The sequence below is a fragment of the Eriocheir sinensis genome, chromosome 59 (genome assembly GCF_024679095.1).
Source record: "Eriocheir sinensis breed Jianghai 21 chromosome 59, ASM2467909v1, whole genome shotgun sequence".
Lineage (NCBI taxonomy): Eukaryota > Metazoa > Arthropoda > Malacostraca > Decapoda > Varunidae > Eriocheir > Eriocheir sinensis.
This window is the reverse complement of record NC_066567.1, coordinates 2,671,450-2,686,974: the sequence shown is the minus strand read 5'-3', so window position 1 is coordinate 2,686,974 and position 15,525 is coordinate 2,671,450. Positions and strand designations below refer to the sequence as shown.

The window sequence follows — 15,525 nt, the reverse complement described above, 5'->3', positions numbered from 1 at the left end:
ATTGGCTCACCGGCAGAAAACAACGAGTACTACTCAACGGACAGCCTTCCGATTGGCTTCCAGTCACTAGTGGAGTGCCTCAAGGGTCAGTGCTGGGACCCATCCTCTTTATCATGTATATCAATGACCTAGAATCAGGACTGAAATCCACAATATCGAAATTTGCTGGTGACACCAAAGTGGGTGGAGAGGCCCTCATTAAGACAGACTACGAAATCATTCAGAAAGACCTCAATCACATTATCGAATCGTCGGAAAAATGGCAAATGTCCTTTAATGTTGACAAATGCAAAGTCATGCACATTGGGTCCAGAAACAGTAACCACACATACATCAAGAAAGGGAAACCTCTGCAAGCGATGCAGGAGGAAAAGGATCTTGGAGTCACTATCAGCAGTGACCTGAAACACGCGAATCACTGTAAAAAAGCATATAACAAAGCCAACACTATGCTCGGGTTCATAGCGAGGAACTTCGAGTGTAAAACACCAGACGTGATGCTATCCTTGTATAATTCCATGGTAAGACCGCACCTCGAGTATGCAGTACAGTTCTGGTCTCCTAATTACAGAAAGGACATTGATTTACTGGAAAGGATTCAACGACGCGCCACGAAGATGATTCCAACCTTAAGGCCTCAACCGTACGAGGAACGACTCAAGAGACTCAATCTCTTTACATTGGAGAAAAGACGCCTGTGAGGGGATATGATTCAAGTCTTCCAGTACTTGAAAAAGTTCAATAAATAACGTCGATTGCTTCAAATTCTTTGAATTGCAAACCAACTCAAGAACTAGAAATAACGGTTTACCCATTCAGTCGAGTCGATGTAACACAGACATTGGAAGGAGTTTCTTTTCAAACCGAGTCATCCGCCACTGGAACAATCTTCCCTCAGAAGTAGTAAATGCGAATACCATCAACTCCTTCAAATATAGAATCGACCGTCATTTCGCTGCGTCGGGAGTAAACTGAATAACGAGGTGCTTTCATCTGCTCATCAATATCGAGGTGCTTTCATCTGCTCCTCAATGTCGAGGTGCTTTCATCTGCTCCTGAAGCCCCAAGTGGCTGTCGAGCAGATTAAATCATCAAAACGGGCGACCAATAGGCCAATAGGCTTTCTGTTGCCTGCATTTCCATGTTTCCTCCTCCTTTCCCTCTTCCTCCTTTCTTCCTCCCTTCTTTCTTCTAACTTTCCATTCCTCCTCTTTTCCTCTTTCTCCCCCGCTCTCTCTCTCTCTCTCTTTCTTCTTCCTTCTCCTACTCGTCTTATGCCACCCTCCCTTTTCTTCCCTTTTCGTCCTTCCCTCTTCTTCCTTTTCTCCTTGTCCCTCCCTTGTCTTATTTACCCTCACCTTCTTTTATTCTTTCTCCTTTTTCCCTTTCCTTCATTCCCTTCCTTCCCATTTTCCTCTTTCCATCTCCACCCTTCTTTCTCCTCTCCCCTTTTCTCCATCTCCTATTTCATCATCCCCCTTTTCCTCCCCCTTTCCTGTCTCTTACTTATCTCTCCCTTGTCTTAAAATCCCTCCTTTCCCTTTTCTTCTTCCCTTTTATTCCCACTCAATACATTATCTCCTTTCCCCTCCTCCCCTTTCCCCTCCCCTTTTCCCTCCTCCCCTTCCTCCCTACCCTTCCTTCATCTCATTCATTCCCTTCTTTCCCCTTTCCCTTCTCCCCTCTCCTTCCTTCCCTTCCTCCATCTCTTTCAATCCCTTCTCTCCCCTTTCCCTTCTCCCCTTTCCTCCCTTCTTTTCCTCCATCTTTCAATCCCTTCTTCCCCCTTCCCTTCCTCTTGTTCCCCTCCTCCCCTCCCCTTTCCCTAGTGGTATAGAGAGTGAGGATATTATGGTTCAGGATAGCCGTGTTTTATTAATTAACGTATACCTGTTACTTAATTACCTTTAATGAGCGCTAATAATATTAATCACGCAGCTTGTCAACAAATACGCGTGTAAGTAGAGTTTTTTTAGTAAAGGAACTATTATTATTATTATTATTATTATTATTATTATTATTATTATTATTATTATTATTATTATTATTATTATTTTGAGCAAGTTATCGCTGGAAGTATAATTGGGTTTAAACTGCACGTCCTTCTCTCCTCCTCCTCCTCCTCCTCCTCCTCCTTTAGCTATTTAACTTACAAATAACTACAAAATTTGGACACAGACGGACAGAAAGAAAGAATGAAAGAAGAGAAAGAAAGAAAGGAAGGCAGAAAAAAAGGCAGAGAGAAAGAAAGAAAGAGAGAGAGCTTGTTCCTGATCCATATAATTTAGAGAGAGAGAGAGAGAGAGAGAGAGAGAGGTGTCGTTCCGCCCCCCTCCCTGACACAAAGTCGTTTCCTGTCCTCGCGTCGTCTCTTAGTTCGAAAATCTTTGTGAGATCGATGACGTCAAAGCCGCTGAGAAGCCTGTGTTATGATGCCCCCCCCTTCTCTCTCTCTCTCTCTCTCTCTCTCTCTCTCTCTCTCTCTCTCTCTTTTTATATATATAAGAATCTTTCTAAGCCCCAAAAAGGAGGAGGAGGAGAAAGGAAAAAAGAAGTACAAGAAAAGCAGAAGTAGAACAAAACAAGAACAATAGTAAGAAGGAATAGAAGAAGAGAGAAAAAAAAATAGACGAAGAAGAAAAAGACGAACAAAAAAAAGAGAAAGTACAATAATCATCATTTGAAAAAAATATGTTTGTAGTAGTAGTAGTAGTAGTAGTAGTAGTAGTAGTAGTAGTAGTAGTAGTAGTAGTAGTAGTAGTAGTAGTAGTATCATCCGCATCATCAGTAGAAATAAAAACAAAAAAATAAGAGTGAAAATACTTGATAAGATAAAAGATAAATAACTCGAAATATGTAAAGTAAAATCAAGAACCAAAGGGATAAGAGAGAGCCGTGAGAGACATAAGAAGATAAAGGAGGAGGAGGAGGAGGAGGAGGAGGCAGTCAGGTGAGAGAAAAATGAGATCAGAGGGAACAGCAAAAAGACATGAGAAGGAAGCGAAAGAAGGAGTGACGAGAGAAGATAAAGAAGAAGAGGAGGAACAAAGGAAAGGAAGGAAGGAAGGAAGCGAAAGAAGGAAGGAGGAAAGGAAAGAAGGAAACGAAGGAATGAAGAAAGGAAACGGAGGAAGGAAGGAAGGAAAGAAGGAAACGAAGGAAGGAAGAAAGGAAACGGAGGAAGGAAGGAAGGAGGACGGAAAGGGGAAAAAAAAATGAAGCGAAGGAAGGAAGGAAGGAAAGAAGGATAAAAGGATGAGAGGATGAGATTATGCAATGGACTGATGCATGTAAAAGAGAGAGAGAGAGAGAGAGTAACACAGAGAGTTATTATTTTTTCTCTCTCTCTCTCTCTCTCTCTCTCTCTCTCTCTCTCTTTCTCACACACACACACACACACACACACACACACACACACACACACACACACACACACACACACACACACACACACACACACACACACACACACACACACACACACACACACACACACACACACACACACACACACACACACACACACACACACTTTCTGTCAGAGTCTTTGCATTTTTATTGTCTTTTCTTTCTTCCCTTTTTTTCTTTTCTCTTTTTTTTTAATATTCGTCGTGTTTTCATTCAAAGAACGGAAAACAAAAGCTCTATTCTTCCCTCCCTGTGTATGTGCGTGTGTGTGTATGTGTGTGTGTGTGTGTGTGTGTGTGTGTGTGTGTGTCCACTATTCTCCTAAATGGAACTTAATATTGGAACGTAGAATAGACTGTTAGGAGGAGGAGGAGGAAACATGGAAACATGGAAATGCAGGGAACAGAAAGCCTATTGGCTCATTACGAGGTTGCCCGCTTTGGTGATTTAATCTGCGCGACAGCCACTTGGGGCTTGAGGAGCAGATGAAAGCACCTCGACATTGAGGAGCAGATGAAAGCCCATTCCCCCCCCCTTTGGTGTCATTAGCAAATTTCGATATTGTGGATTTCAGTCCTGATTCGAGGTCGTTGATATATATAATGAAGAGAATGGGTCCCAGCACTGACCCTTGAGGCACTCCACTAGTGACTGGAAGCCAATCGGAAGGCTGTCCGTTGAGTAGTACTCGTTGTGTTCTGTCGGTGAGCCAATCTCTTATCTACGCGGTCAGATTGGCTCCAATGCCCGCCGAGTGCAGTTTCTTAAGGAGTCGCTCGTGCGGTACCTTGTCGAAGGTGGGCATCCCAGTTCTTATATATACCTTGGAAGAAGTCTAATAAACTCGTTAGATAGGAGCGCTTGTTTCTGAAGCCATGCTGGGTGTCGGAGATTACATTATTGTCTTCTAGAAACTTAACAAGTTTGTCTCTGATAATCTTTTCGAGTATTTTTCCTGACACTGATGTCAAACTTATGGGCCTGTAGTTTAATGCAACGCTTTTGTCTCCTTTTTTGAAAATCGGTGTTACGTTCGCCATCTTCCAGTCTTCCGGGATCTTGTTCAATTGAAAAGACTGGTTGAATATGTTAGTGAGTGGCTGAAGTATTTGTTGTTTAAGCTCTTTTAATAACCGCGGGGACAAACCGTCAGGTCCTGTTGACTTGTTCGTGTCGAGTTTATCCAAATACTTTTTCACTTCTTGGTCGCATATTGAGTCAATTTTCAGGGGCGTGATTCCCCTCAGCGGGTCAGGGCTCTCGGGCATGGTTTCGATGTCCTCGACTGTGAATACGGATGCGAAGTTACTGTTGAGAATTCTGGCCATCTGTTTACTGTCCTGAGTTACAGATCCAGTCTCGTCTGTCAGGGGACCAATATTGGATTTTACTTTCTTTTTCGATCTGATGTATGTGAAGAATTTTTTTTGAGTTTGTCTTGATGTCACGCGCTATTTGTTTTTCATAGTTACGTTTACTACTCCGAATAAGGGTGCGACAAACTCTGAGACTGTTTTGGTACTGTGTACGGGCTTCGGCCGTGTCATTCTCTTTCATTTGGTTATAATTCCTTTTTTTTAAGTTTACCGCCCTTTTTATTTCTCTGGTCATCCACGGTGGATCTACGGAACCATTTACTCTCCTGGGTTTCGTAGGCACTATAGCCTTTTCTACCCCCAAAAGCTTATCTCTGAAGCTGTTCCACACGTTGTCGATTGTATTGTCGGTTAGGTGAAGTTGGTTCCAGGTCGCAGAGGGAAGCAGCTCACGGGCTAGGTTGAAATTTGCTTTTTTGTAGTCTGGTATCACTGACGGATTATCTACGAGTTTGTGACTTATGTTGACATTGAAACGGATTAAGTGGTGATCGCAACCGTTGATTTTTTCACCAACTTCACAGGGAGGAGGAGGCGGAGGAGGAGGAGGAGGAGGAGGAGGAGGAGGAGGAGGAGGAGGAGGAAAACGAAACAAACCAAAGGAATAGAAAAAGTACTGGACAAGAAAAAATAAAAAAAACAGAAAGAAAAAGCAAGATTAAGGAAAAAGAAAAGAATGAAGAGATAAAAGGTAGAAGAGAAGATAAAAGCAAAGAAGAAAGACAACAGATAAAAGAAAAAAAAACATTAAAGAAAAGGAGGAAAAGGAAAAGGAACAGGAAATTAACGTGAAACAGGAGAAGAAAGAGAAAGAGGTGGAGAAGGAGAAGTAAAGGAGGAGGAGGAGGAAGAGGGGGGATGAGGAGGAGGAGGAGGAGGAGGAGGAGGAGGAGGAAAGAATGGAAGGGAAAATAGGAGAAGAAATAAAGAATAATGACCTAATTTCTACACCAGTAACTTCAGAGAGAGAGAGAGAGAGAGATCCCTTCGACAAAGTTCCTCACCACGGATTGTTGCTAAAATTACAGGCTCACGGCGTAAATGGGGAAGCGTTGAGCTGGATCAGGGCGTGGCTTAGAGGCAGGAAGCAGAGAGTTCAAATCAATGGTAAATTATTGTGACTGGGGCTGTGTTACGATGGGGTCATGTTGGGTCTAAACTGTTAATCATTTATATTGATGATTTAGATGCAAAAAATATTAATGATGTCAGCAAGTTTGCGGATGACACAAAAATCGATTGAATAATGATGAGATCAGGACGGTAGTGCTCTCCAGGATGAACTCAACAGATTGCATGATTGGGCGGATACGTGGCAAAAGAGGTTCAATATCGGGAAGAGCAGTATTTTGAGTGTATACAGAAATAGCCCCTCACATTATTCTTGCTTAACCCGGTAGCAGCGACGGGCCAAATTTGTGGCTTTACCGTGTACCAGCAACGGGCCACATTTTTGCCATGATATAAACCCCCCAAAATAGATGATGCATAAACTGATCACAAATGCGTTGATATATATCATTAAGTGGTGTGCGAGAGCGATGATTTTTTTTTCTCATTAATTCGCTTAGAGGGGCCTTTAAGAAACATGATCCCCGCAGCTACCGGGTTAAACGACACTCCCCTAAGCAGGTACAGATATGAGTTCTGATCTCCGCCCAAGGACTCAATGCACTGAGGCTAAAAATCGTGCAAACATGGCTTCATTTGAAGGAGCGTGAACAATAGAAGCGCTGGTCAAGCCTTATCCTTAAGTCAGACCTCATCTCAGTTATACCGTTCATTTTGGGCTTCCTTACTACGGAATGTACATCCAAAAGTTATAAAATCTATGCAAGAAGAATGACATTGACTCACGGGTTGAGGAAACTGCCATATAAGGGTAGACTAAAACATAAAAAATTGCATTACCTACAAAGGCGAAATTAAGACGATAGAAATTTATTAATGGATGAAAGGATTTAATAAGGGCGATGTTAATAAGGTTCTGATGGTAAGAGAGCCGGGTAGAACACGTAGGAATGGGTTTAAACAGGATAAATTCAGAATCATCAATGGCACAGACAAGAAATGGTTTATCAACAGAGTGATGGATGAGTGGGACAGGCCTGGTAGTCATGTTGTGAGTACCAGTGCGATAGACACCTTCAGAAGAGGTTGGATACATTCATGGATGGTGAGGTTACGCTGGATTAGGATTAGAGGAGCTGAAGTGTTAAGGGGCTATTATACGGGGCAAATTTTCCGTGGATCTTCAGTCAAACCACGATTTCCGCTGGCGTGGTTCTCTCTTGTTTCTTGTTATTGCTGCTGATGATGATGGTGAGTAATACCGTCGTCCTTCGGTGAAATCTACGGTAGCTTTGGAAGATCGTGGACACGTCAGAAAACCACGGAAATATGAGAACCACGACAGCGGAAATCGTGGTTTGACTGAAGATCCACGGAAAATTTGCCCAGTGTAACAGCCCCTTAAGAAGTCTGCAAGACTCCCTTAGTTCTTGTGTTCTTAAACTCATCTTATATCCTCCTTTTCTTCCCAGGTGGAGGAGGGAGCGAGGGAGATGACCACCACCCGCACCACCCCCACCAGGACGAGGAGAACCAGCGGAGGCTACGGAAGATGGCGAGCGAGTGTGTAGGAGGAGGAGGAGAGCTTGACACACCTCCGCCACACTCTGCCCATCCTCCGCTTAGGTTTGGCTTCTATTTTTGCTCTCTCTCTCTCTCTCTCTCTCTCTCTCTCTCTCTCTCTCTCTCTCTCTCTCTCTCTCTCTCTCAGGTGCCCGGTTACCTGTAATTAGCGAACCTTCCTTCCCTTCTTCGCTACAGAGGCACGTGGTCGCTACACCTGTCGCTTATTACCTTAATTAACGAGTAATACAAGGACTCACCTGTGGAACGTGACGTCACTAATGAGCACCTTTCTTCCCCCGACCCCTCCTCCTCTTCCTCCTCTTTACCCTCCTCCTCCTCCTTCTACTCTTCCTTCCTCTCCTCTTGTTTCCTCGCTTTTTTCCCCTCCTCGTTTTTGTCCAATAAATCGTTTTCTCTCTCTCTTCTCCTCCTCCTCTTCCTCCTCCTCCTCCTTCACCATCTCCTCTCCCTCTCCTCTTCTTAATTTTGCTTTTTTCCACTCCTTATTTCCGTCTAATATATCCCTTTCTCCCTTCTCCTCTTCCTCCTCCTCCTCTCCTCCTCCTCCTCTCTTCCACTTTCTCTCCTCCACCTCCTCGTTTTCCTGTACTTATATTTTCCTTTTAAACTCCCTCCTTCACCTTCGCCTCCTCTTCCTCTTCCTCGTCCTCTTCCTCCTCTTCATGTTCCTCATTACTCCCTCCTCACCTTGCCTTGTCCTCCTCCTCCTTCTGTTTTTTTTCTTCTTCTTCCTCTTCTTCCTCCTCCTTTATCTGTTCCTCCTCTTCCACCTTTATCTCACTCTTCTCGTTCTATACGTTTTCCTGCCTCCTCCTCCTCCTCCTTCTCCTCCTCCTCCTCCTCCTCCTCCTCCTCCTCCTCCTCCTCCTTTCTTTCCTCATCTTTTTCTGCTGTTTACTTTCTTCCTATTTTTAATTCGTCCCTTTTTTCTTTTTCCTTTGGCTCCTCCTCCTCCTCCTCCTCCTCCTCCTCTTCCTCCTCCCCCCCAGCCCCCACCCCAGGTCTCGCAGCGTCTCCCCCTCCCCCTTCCGGTTCGACTCCCAGGAATCAGCGGGAGGAAGGGACAGCTCGGACGACCACGCCTCCGACAAGTCTCCAGTCTCTCCAGGTACGACTTTTTTTCTCACTCACGACCTTCTTTTTCTGGTACGACTTTTATTTTCCGCATCTACGACTTTTTCTTGGGTACGACGTTTTTTCTTGGGGTACGACTTTTGTTCTTCTAGTGGTACTTTTTTTCTTCATGTACGACTTTTTTGGGGGATATAAAAATGTTTGAATCGGTTCAGACAAGGATGGCAAAGATGTTTCACGGGTTAAGAAACTTGCCATATGAAGAGAGACTTTGAGAATTAAACTTGCATTCTCAGGAAAGGTTTATAAATGGATGAAGGGCTTTGATAAGGGTAATATTGATAAGGTCCTGCTGGTAAGAGAGCCGGGTAGGACACGTAGTAATGGGTTTAAGTTGGATAAATTCAGATTCAGCAGGGATATTGGCAAGGATTATTTCACCAACAAAGTAGTGGATGAGTGGAACAGGCTTGGCAGTCATGTTGTGAGTGCCAATACGATAGACACCTTCTCCTTCTCCTCCTCCTCCTCCTTCCTTTCCTTCTCCTCCTCCTCCTCCTCCTTATTCTTCTCCTCTTCCTTTCTTTCCTCATCTTTCTCTGCTGTTTACTTTCTTCCTTTTTTTTAATTCGTCCTTTTTTCCTTTTTCTTTTGGCTCCTCCTCCTCTTCCTCCTCTTTTTGGTGATTCAGGTAAACTTTTGAGTGTTAGCGAGTTGGGAAAGAAAGCGCAGGTGTGCCAATACCATAGACACCTTCAAGAAAAGATTAGATAAATTCATGGACAGTGATGTCACGTGGGGTTAGGTACACAGGAGCTGCCTTGCATAGACCTAGCGGCCTCCTGCAGACTCCTTACGTTCTTATGTTCTATTCGTACGACTATTTTTCTTTTGGTACGATTTATTTTCTTCTGGTATGACTTTTTTCTTCTGGTACGACTTTTTTCGTTCTGGTACGATATTTTTTTCTTTTGGTACGATTTTTTTCTTCTGTTACGACTTTTTTCACTTTTCTGGTACGACTTTTTTTTCTTGTACGACTTTTTTCTCTTCTGGCACGACTTTTTTCTCTTCTGGCACGACTTTTTTCTCTTCTGGCACGACTTTTTCCTCTTCTGGTACGACTTTTTTCTTCTGGTACGGCATTTTTCCTCTTCTGCTACGACTTTTTTCTCTTCTGGCACGACTTTTTTCTCTTCTGGTTCGACTTTTTTCTTCTTCTGGTACGGCATTTTTCCTCTTCTGGTACGACTTTTTTATTCTTCTGGTACGGATTTTTCCTCTTTTGGTACGACTTTTTTCCTCTTCTGGTTCGACCTTTTCCCCATACTGGTACGACAATTTTTTTTCTTGTACGACTTTTTTCCTCCTCCGGTACGACTTTCTTTTTAATTGTGGTACGACTTTTTTCTTCTGATACAGCTTTTTTTTCTCTTCTGGTACGACATTTTCTTCCTCTGGTACGACTGTTTTTCTCCAGTACGACTTTTTTTTTCCTCCAGTACGACTTTTTTCCTCCAGTACGACTTTTCCTACAGTACGACTTTTTTCCTCCAGTACGACTTTTTTCCTCCAGTACGACTTTTTTTCCTCCAGTACGACTTTTTTCCTCCAGTACGACTTTTTTCCTCCAGTACGACTTTTTTCCTCCAGTACGACTTTTACCCTCCAGTACGACTTTTTTCCTCCAGTACGACTTTTTTCCTCCAGGGACGACTTTTTTCCTCCAGTACGACTTTTTTCCTCCAGGGACGACTTTTTTCATCCAGTACGACTTTTTTCCTCCAGTACGACTTTTTCCCTCCAGTACGACTTTTTTCCTCCAGTACGACTTTTTCCCTCCAGTACGACTTTTTTCCTCCAGTACGACTTTTTTCCTCCAGTACGACTTTTTTCCTCCAGTACGACTTTTTTCCTCCAGTACGACTTTTTTCCTCCAGGGACGACTTTTCACAGGTACACGTTTTCTCTCTTAGTGACTTCCCGTCGTTATATTTTTTGTCTTTCTGTAGCTTTCCTTGTTTCCTCCTCCTCCTCCTCCTCCTCTTCTCTTCCACCACCTCCTCCTCCTCCTCTTCTCTTCCACCTCCTCCTCCTCCTCCTCCTCTTCTTGGTGATTCAGGTAAACTTTTGAGTGTTAACGAGTTGGGAGGAAAAGCGCAGGTGTGTTTTTATACCTGAGATTAATATTTTTAGAAGGATTATGAACGTTCCCGGGCAGGTGAAGTTAATTAGTGACAGGTGAGCCCCTAAGCAGCTGAGCGAGGAGGAGGAGGAGGAGGAGGAGGAGGAAGAAGAAGAGGAGGAGGGAGAGGGTGTTAATTTTTTTCTCATTAGGTAATTAAAGTACTCGTGTGTGTGTGTGTGTGTGTGTGAGAGAGAGAGAGACGCCTTTCATGTTACTCTTGTTTGTGTTCGTGAAGTTTATTTTTTTTCTCTCCGTCTTTACAAACTTGTCTTGCATTTTGTCTTTGCTTGGCGGGGAACTTTTTGACCTCCAGGCTCTCTCCTCCTTTCTCTCTCCCTTCAACGGTGTGTTTTCCCCTCCTTCCTTTTGCATGTTTTGTTGCTCATGATTACTTTTTTTCCTTTTTTTCTTATTCATTTATTCTCTCTCTCTCTCTCTCTCTCTCTCTCTCTCTCTCTCTCTCTCTCTCTCTCTCTCTCTCTCTCTCTCTCTCTCTCTCTCTCTCTCTCTCTCTCTCTCTTTCTCATCACGTAGCCTCGCCTTCCCAAGACACCTTCACTGGACGGATAGGTAACAGCTCCCCAGACGGGGTTTAGATTTACCCGAAACATACAGATATTTCCCCAAACACTCACAGCACGCGCGCCGGCAGTACCGGAAGCGCCTCAATAATGAAGCGACACAGAGAACTAAAAGCATTTTTAATAGAAAGTTGAGTCCAAGTTTACCGTTCCTGAAATGTTTAATATTCTTGCTCTTTTGCAAAAAGTTAACGGCTTCGTATATAGGAAGTTAGTTTATGTATCTATACTTATATCTTTACCTATTTATCTATCTAATAATATCTATCGTTTTATCTGTCTCTTTCTAAATAATGACATATAAATAGATACATACATACATACTTATGTACATACATACATACATTCATACATACATACATACATACATACTTACTTATATGCATAGATATACATAGATAGACAGATAGATAAGGAGGTAAGTAGATATATGGATTTTTATAAAATCATGGAAATTATTTAGCAGACCTGAGAGCTCTGTTTCAGGCACACAGGCTATTCATTTTTAGATAAACTATGATGTTTTTTTTCTCATGTGAATAGCTGATATCACCGGACGCAACAGAAAGAGCTGGATAAAACATTTTCGTTGAAATCGCTGTCGAGATCTGCTGTTGGACGAATAACAACTTGCGATCGATTTGACAACTCGCTGGTAATCTATCGGCGGCAAACAGAAAGCTGTCACCAAACTCGTTCTTGGGCTTTCGAGGCTGTTTTCTTGTGACAATAACTCTGCGTGAAAAATAAATCCTATTTTACTCAGAGATGAACTGTTTGTGTCGCTGAAATCGGTCGCTTAAGTCTGCTATAACCGCCATAACGAGAATATCGATTGTCATAACGGGGAGAAACATACCGGTGAATATGTATACCTCCACGCGGCACGACTCCCGGCAGACTCGCTTCCACGGCCCCGGGAGTGCACAGCCGCGGGCACCAACTCTTGGCCGAGTGTTACTATTGTTGTGGCGACGTGGGGCGGGGCTGAAGCGCGCCCCGGCATCGGTACCTTTGTCTAAAGCAGCCGTCCTTATTCATGAACTTCACTGTACCTTCTTGACATCCCGGTAGCAGCGGGGATCATGTTTCTTATTGGTCCCTCTAAGCGAGAAAAATGAGAAAAAAATCATTACTCACACAAACCATTTCATAATATATATCAACGCATTTGTGATCAGTTTATGTATCATCTAATTTGGGGGGTTTACATAATGGCACAAATTTGGCCCGTCGCTGCTACACGGTAAAGCCACAAATTTGGCCCGTCGCTGCTACACGGTAAAGCCACAAATTTGGCCCGTCGCTGCTACACGGTAAAGCCACAAATTTGGCCCGTCGCTGCTACACGGTAAAGCCACAAATTTGGCCCGTCGCTGCTACACGGTAAAGCCACAAATTTGGCCCGTCGCTGCTACACGGTAAAGCCACAAATTTGGCCCGTCGCTGCTATACGGTAAAGCCACAAATTTGGCCCATCGCTGCTACCGGGTTAATTTTGCAGCGATATACTATTACTGTTCTATCCATGTTTTGTTTTATTTTCGAAGTATTCATGTTCTGTTTTATATTCAAGACAAACAAGTTTCCCCAGATTTCCCCAAAAGTGTCATTCCCAAACTCGCAAAACTCATCAAAAGTTCCGATCTAGTGACAAATTCCCTTGTAGTGGGAGCCCCGCGCCTTCCCTTCCCTCCTTCTCAAGTCTGCTTCCTTTAACTTCCTTTTTCATTTCCTTCTTTTGCTTTCCTTTTGTTCATGATTCCTTTCTTTTATTCCTTGTGTTAATATTCCTCTTTTCCCCTTCATTGTCTTTCTTCATTCCTTCTCTCCTTCTTTCCCCCCTTCCTTCCGTCCTTCGTTTTCCTTTTTATTCCTTTCTTCCCTGCCTCCCTACTTTCTTTCCTTCCCTCTTTCTCCCGCTCATTTCTTTCTTCCTCTCTTTCTTCCCTCATCTCCTTCATTATAACTTTCATTATTAACTTCCTTCCTTTCATTCTTCCTTTCTTCCTTCCTTCCTTCATTCCTTCCTTCCTTCCTCCATTTTTTCCTTGCTTTGATCCTTATCGCAGGTCACTAGTGGCTGACGGATTGATCACTAAAAGTAGGCAGCCTCGCACTGAGCCAACAGGTTTTCTGCTGCCTACTCGTCCATGTTTCCATGTTTCTTACTTATCAGTGGAGTACAAATTCGCTTGCCTCTGTAAGTCCCGATGGATTCAACAATATTACACCTCGGGAAGGGAAGGGAAGGGAAGGGAAGGGGAAGAGAAGAGAAGGGCAAGGAAGGGAAGAGAAGGTAAAGGAAGGGAAGGGAAAGAAAGGGAGAAGATAGAAATAAGGGAAGAGAAGGGATAAAGGAAGGGGAAAGAAAGGGAGAGGAGAAAATCAAAGGGAGGGAAGAGAGGAAGAAATGGTGAATGTAAGGGTTAAAGAGAAATAAGTTAGAAAATGGAGGGAAAGAAAGGGAAAGAAAGAAAGGGAGAGGAGGAAAGAAGGGAGGGAAGGAGATAACGAAGGGAGCTGTCAGGATAAACAACTCTATTCCATCTGTTTGTGTGTTCGTGCGTCTGTTGACCTTGTTTGCTGCTGCTGCTAGTGCTCCGCTGTTTGTTTGTTTGTGTGTGTGTGTGTGTGTGTGTGTGTGTGTGTGTGTGTGTGTGTGTGTGTGTGTGTGTGTGTGTGTGTGTGTGTGTTGTCTTGTTTGTTTTTGTTGTTGTTCTCTTTTGTCTTTTTTTTCCTTTTTCTTTTTTCTTCCTATTTTTCTCACTCTTTATTCTTCATATTCTTTTCTTTCTCTTCTTCTTTTCATCATCATCATCATCATTTTCAGCTTTTTCTTTTTCCTTTCCTTTACTTTTTCCTCCTCCTCCTTCTCCTAATCCTCCTCCTCGCTTTATCTTCTTCCACCTTCTCCTCCTCCTAATCTTAGTCCTCCTCCCTTTTTTTTTTTTTTTAATCAAGGGTATAGTACAAAGAGGAAGTGGGTTATCCTCCCTTCAATCCATCTACTACTACTACTACTACTGCTACTACTACTACTACTACTATTACTACTACTACAACAACAACTACTTCTTCCACTCTGTCTCAATCACTCCTCGCTTCCTCCTCCTCCTCCTCCGCCGGGACGTAATAAAGACAACTTCGGTTCCTTTCCTCCCGTCTCTCTAATTTCTCGGAGATTTCGGATTCGTCCTGTTTCGGCCCCGCGCTCGAGTTGCAGCCCCAGAGCTTTTTTCTTTTTTTTCCTTCTTGTTTTCCGTTTCGTTTTCCTTGTTTTTTTTTGTTTTTGTTTTGGTATTGTTTTTTTCGTATTTCTTTTTTCTTTTTTTGTGTTGATGTATTTTTTTCTTACATTTTTTTCTTGTTTTTTTCGTTTCGTTTTCTTTTTTTTGTTTTGTTTTTGTTTTGTTTGATTTTTTTCCCTTTTTCCCTTTTTATGTGTTTCGCTTTGTCTTCCTTTTTTTGTCTTGGTATTGTCGTGTTTTTTTTCTTTTCCTTTTTTCTTTTTTTTCGTTTTGCTCTCTTTTTTTATTGGTTGATTTTTTCCTTTTTCCCTTTTTGTTTTTCGTTTTGTTTTCCTTTTTTTGTCTTGGTATTGTCGCGTTTTTTCTCTTTTCCTTTTCTCTTCTTTTTTTCCCATTTTTTTCTTATTTTGTGTTTATTTCTATTGTACTGTATTACTTTTATTTGTGTTATTGTATTGTCTTGTATTCGTTTTGTTCTATTTCGCTATATTATGTCTTCACTTTTAATTGATGTTTTATTTAGTAGTAATTTTTTTCTTGTTTTCATTTGTTTTAGTTGCCATTTTTTTGTTATTCTTTCCAGTTTTCTTCTTTTTTTTACTTCCGTTTCTTTGTGTTTTACTTGTATTATTTTTTTCTGTTTTATGTTCTTAGTTGTTTTTCTTGGTATATATTGTTTTTCTTTTTTCTCTCCTTTCCCTGTTTTGTCTTATTTTTCTTTGTTTCTGTTTTACGGTAGATGTTAAATATTGTGTTTTTGTATTTAGTTATTTTTCCTTTCTACCTGTTTTAGTTGTTATATTTTTGTTTTCCTGTTTTCTCCTTTTTTAAGTTTCTTTATGTTTTCCGATTTTTTTACAGCTAAGGGGGCAGCTCGAGGCAAGAAAACAGAATCATCAACCAAAGTGCCCGCGATCCGCCGCCTTGACGGGAAAGCATCAACCACAGCGGACGGAAAATCGGCACCAAACCAGCCCGCTAGCCGCTGC

At 42.4% G+C, this 15,525-nt stretch overlaps 1 protein-coding gene across 1 annotated transcript in view; it reads left to right on the top strand.

Annotated features, from left to right (window-relative positions):
• Positions 1–15,525, top strand: part of LOC126985186 (rabphilin-3A-like) — a 216,545-nt gene that overhangs the window by 168,267 nt on the left and 32,753 nt on the right. Inside the window, exons 8-9 of the mRNA XM_050839741.1 lie at positions 7,328–7,481; positions 8,432–8,550. Of these exons, the coding sequence (XP_050695698.1) occupies positions 7,328–7,481; positions 8,432–8,550 (273 nt within the window). The remainder of the gene's footprint in view (positions 1–7,327; positions 7,482–8,431; positions 8,551–15,525) is intronic.